We start from the raw sequence: 2,807 nt of genomic DNA, 5'->3' as shown, positions 1-2,807 counted from the left end.
AAAAAAAAAAACAGTCTCACCATTAAAGAAAAAGACAAAATAAGGAAGGTAAGCTGAAGAGCAAGAGGAAGTCCCTGGGGTTTCTCCAGGGCCATCCTGAGTACCTTGAAGTAAATGGTGTTAACCAGCACAAGAATAGTGAGTTCATTGATGGCTTCCGGGGGAATGACGTCGGCGATTCGGCCTTCGGTCTTATTGGATACCCATTTGTTGATGGCCACTCTGGATTTCTCTGCATTTTCCTGAGGAGAACAGGAAAGAAACCAGATCATCTGTGCTATTCAACTGGCTTTTCCATTTTCCCGGGCAGCATTTTATTTCTTTCACCATCCCTCTGCCTTTCCCACCACTTGGCTAAGAAGCTACTGCTCTAACCTACATTGGGGAAACTTCACATACCTAATATAGTGCCATGAATCTTTCCCATAGCTAATAAATATTATCAGAAGAAAAAGAACAAAAAGAAACAGGAAAAAATAAAGGAAATCAAAAGAAGGAAGGAGAAAATAGTCTGGGAAAAAGAAGATAAAATATTGTTTTCTCTGACTTTGGAAACACTGAACTCACAAAAGTAGAGTTTCCAAGACATGTTCCAGGGGAAGCAATGAATGATGGTAGGTTATATGGGGTTGGCAGGTTATATGGAGGAGAGAGATGCCCATGTGGTCAAATAAGGTTGAGGAATGCTGATTGAATTAAGCCAAAAGATTTCTTGGTTGTAGTTTCTCAGGCCTTCATAGGCCCATGTGCTTCATGAATCTTCAAGAAGAGAATATACAACATTCACCATGTACCAACTTTATTTGACCATGATAAGTTTTCAAATTAAATAAGATATCTTGTAGGACTGGCATCTTCAAAACACTCTTTGGCATGTATTTGAAGTTGGTGGATGGAATGAAAAATTGATTATTTATTCACATTTTCTGGGCAGTCACTAAAATCTAAGCATGGATACCATTGATTTCTCAGGTTTCAAGTCAGAATAACTATTCCAGGGGTTCTGACTTGTAGTCAGCCTGCCAGCAGTCTTCAGCAGCAAAGCAGTGTGAATTTGGACGCTGTTTCTCCACCTCCTCAATCTCTGAGTGGAGAGGAAGAACTCGGATGTCAGGGGTAACATCTGCAACTCACCTTGAAGTCCAGGGGCTGGAGTTTGGCTCCATATACCAACTCACTGATGTCCTGGTAGGTCTCATTGAAGGTAAGGGATTTGTCTCCAAAAAGGCGATTGGCTGATACCAACTTGGAGGACTTATTGGCTTTTCGATAGAGTCGGCAGTTCAGTTTGGCAAAGAAGAAGTGGATCTGATCAGATGTTTTCTCAGATATGGTGTCAAACTTAAATACCTAGAGAAGTCAAAAGAAAATAGTGTGGGTTTGGTGGGCAGCCTAGCTAACACGGGTGGTGAGCACATGCTGCTGTCTCAGCCTCTTCGGTTGTGAACTTCTTCAAGCACAGTGCCTGGCACAGCATAAATGCTCAACTCATGTGTGTTCTGATGAATAAAGGGATAAAAGAAGAATGAAGGGTAGGAAGGATAAAGGGAAAAAGAGAGACGGGGTTGCTACCTAAAGTCTCTAAAGGGCTCTAGATCAACACACAGGTGTTTTCTTGCTAGAATGGGAGAAGTCCTCTTGGTGATTCTGGACAGAAAAGAGAATCAGAACAGTGTCCCTTCTTGTAAGAAACACTTTTGTGGCATCTACTGGGGCTAGCTGCTCATGGAGGCTCTGGGATAATGTGGTAGGGGTGAAAAAGGAAAAGTGAATCTATTAGCAAGGTGTTAAACAGGCCCAGAATCAAAAAGTCTCAGGGTTGAAAAGGACTTAGAAGTCACCTATGCCTGTCATAGCCATTGCAGCTGGAATCCCCAACGCCCACCTTCACCATCCCCAAGGCAAAATGGGTGAGGCTGATCCCCTCCGCCCTTTCCATGCTCTCTCCTTAGTCTACAGAAAGCCTTTTGGATTTTATCTGTTATCTGCCTTTGGTTTTCCTGATTTTGTTCCAGTAGGTGCTGTTTTGGGGGGGGGATTTTGCTTTTGATCAAAAGCTTGGTGCTGAGTTTCTCTTTTCTCCAGGGAGATTCAGTCTTACCCTGCTTTCCCAACACACGGCATTTGTGTAAAGGGGAGGACCCAAGGAACATGCTTGGTTTGGAAACAGTCTTCTGTTCTTCTTACAGGAAGGGTTATATTTAAGATCTTACTTGGGGACAGAGACATGAGGGATATGGAAGTGCTTTGAGACTAGTACCAATGTACACAGAAATGACCGAGGGCCCAGAGAAGGCAGTATTAAGTGTTTTAAGAGTTTTTAAACCTACAGTTTCTTTTGGGGAGTGAAGAGTTGGGTTAACTCACCCCAGAAGCCTGAGCAAAGATGATGAAGTTCCATGGAAATTGACCACTAGAATAGAAGGAACCCTCCTAAGACCCACAGACTTTAGCGTCCAAGGTTCAAACAAGCACCGTATACCATCTTGAAGGGCCTCATGCCTCCCTATCGATGATCTCTGCTTCCAAAGTGAGATTCATCCTGAAGAAAGAATATCAGGTAGCCAAGCCAAGCACAGATTAAAGATCTGGTGTTTCCGCTGGGCGCGGTGGCTCAAGCCTGTAATCCCAGCACTTTGGGAGGCCGAGGCGGGGGTGGATCACGAGGTCAAGAGATCGAGACCATCCTGGTCAACATGGTGAAAACCCATCTCTACTAAAAATACAAAAAATCAGCTGGGCATTGTGGCACATGCCTGTAATCCCAGCTACTCAGGAGGCTGAGGCAGGAGAATTGCCTGAACCCA

General features: G+C 43.9%; 1 protein-coding gene across 1 annotated transcript in view; it reads right to left on the bottom strand.

Moving 5' to 3' along the window:
• The window catches only part of SERPINC1 (serpin family C member 1), a 17,192-nt gene that overhangs the window by 10,432 nt on the left and 3,953 nt on the right, over nt 1-2,807 (bottom strand). The window contains exons 3-4 of the mRNA XM_017529957.2: nt 1,135-1,350; nt 105-242 (exon numbers count right to left, since the gene is read on the bottom strand). Of these exons, the coding sequence (XP_017385446.1) occupies nt 105-242; nt 1,135-1,350 (354 nt within the window). The remainder of the gene's footprint in view (nt 1-104; nt 243-1,134; nt 1,351-2,807) is intronic.

Source organism: Cebus imitator, unplaced genomic scaffold, assembly GCF_001604975.1.
Source record: "Cebus imitator isolate Cc_AM_T3 unplaced genomic scaffold, Cebus_imitator-1.0 Scaffold62, whole genome shotgun sequence".
NCBI lineage: Eukaryota > Metazoa > Chordata > Mammalia > Primates > Cebidae > Cebus > Cebus imitator.
The sequence above is the reverse complement of the archived record's forward strand: the minus strand, read 5'-3'. Positions and strand labels throughout refer to the sequence as shown.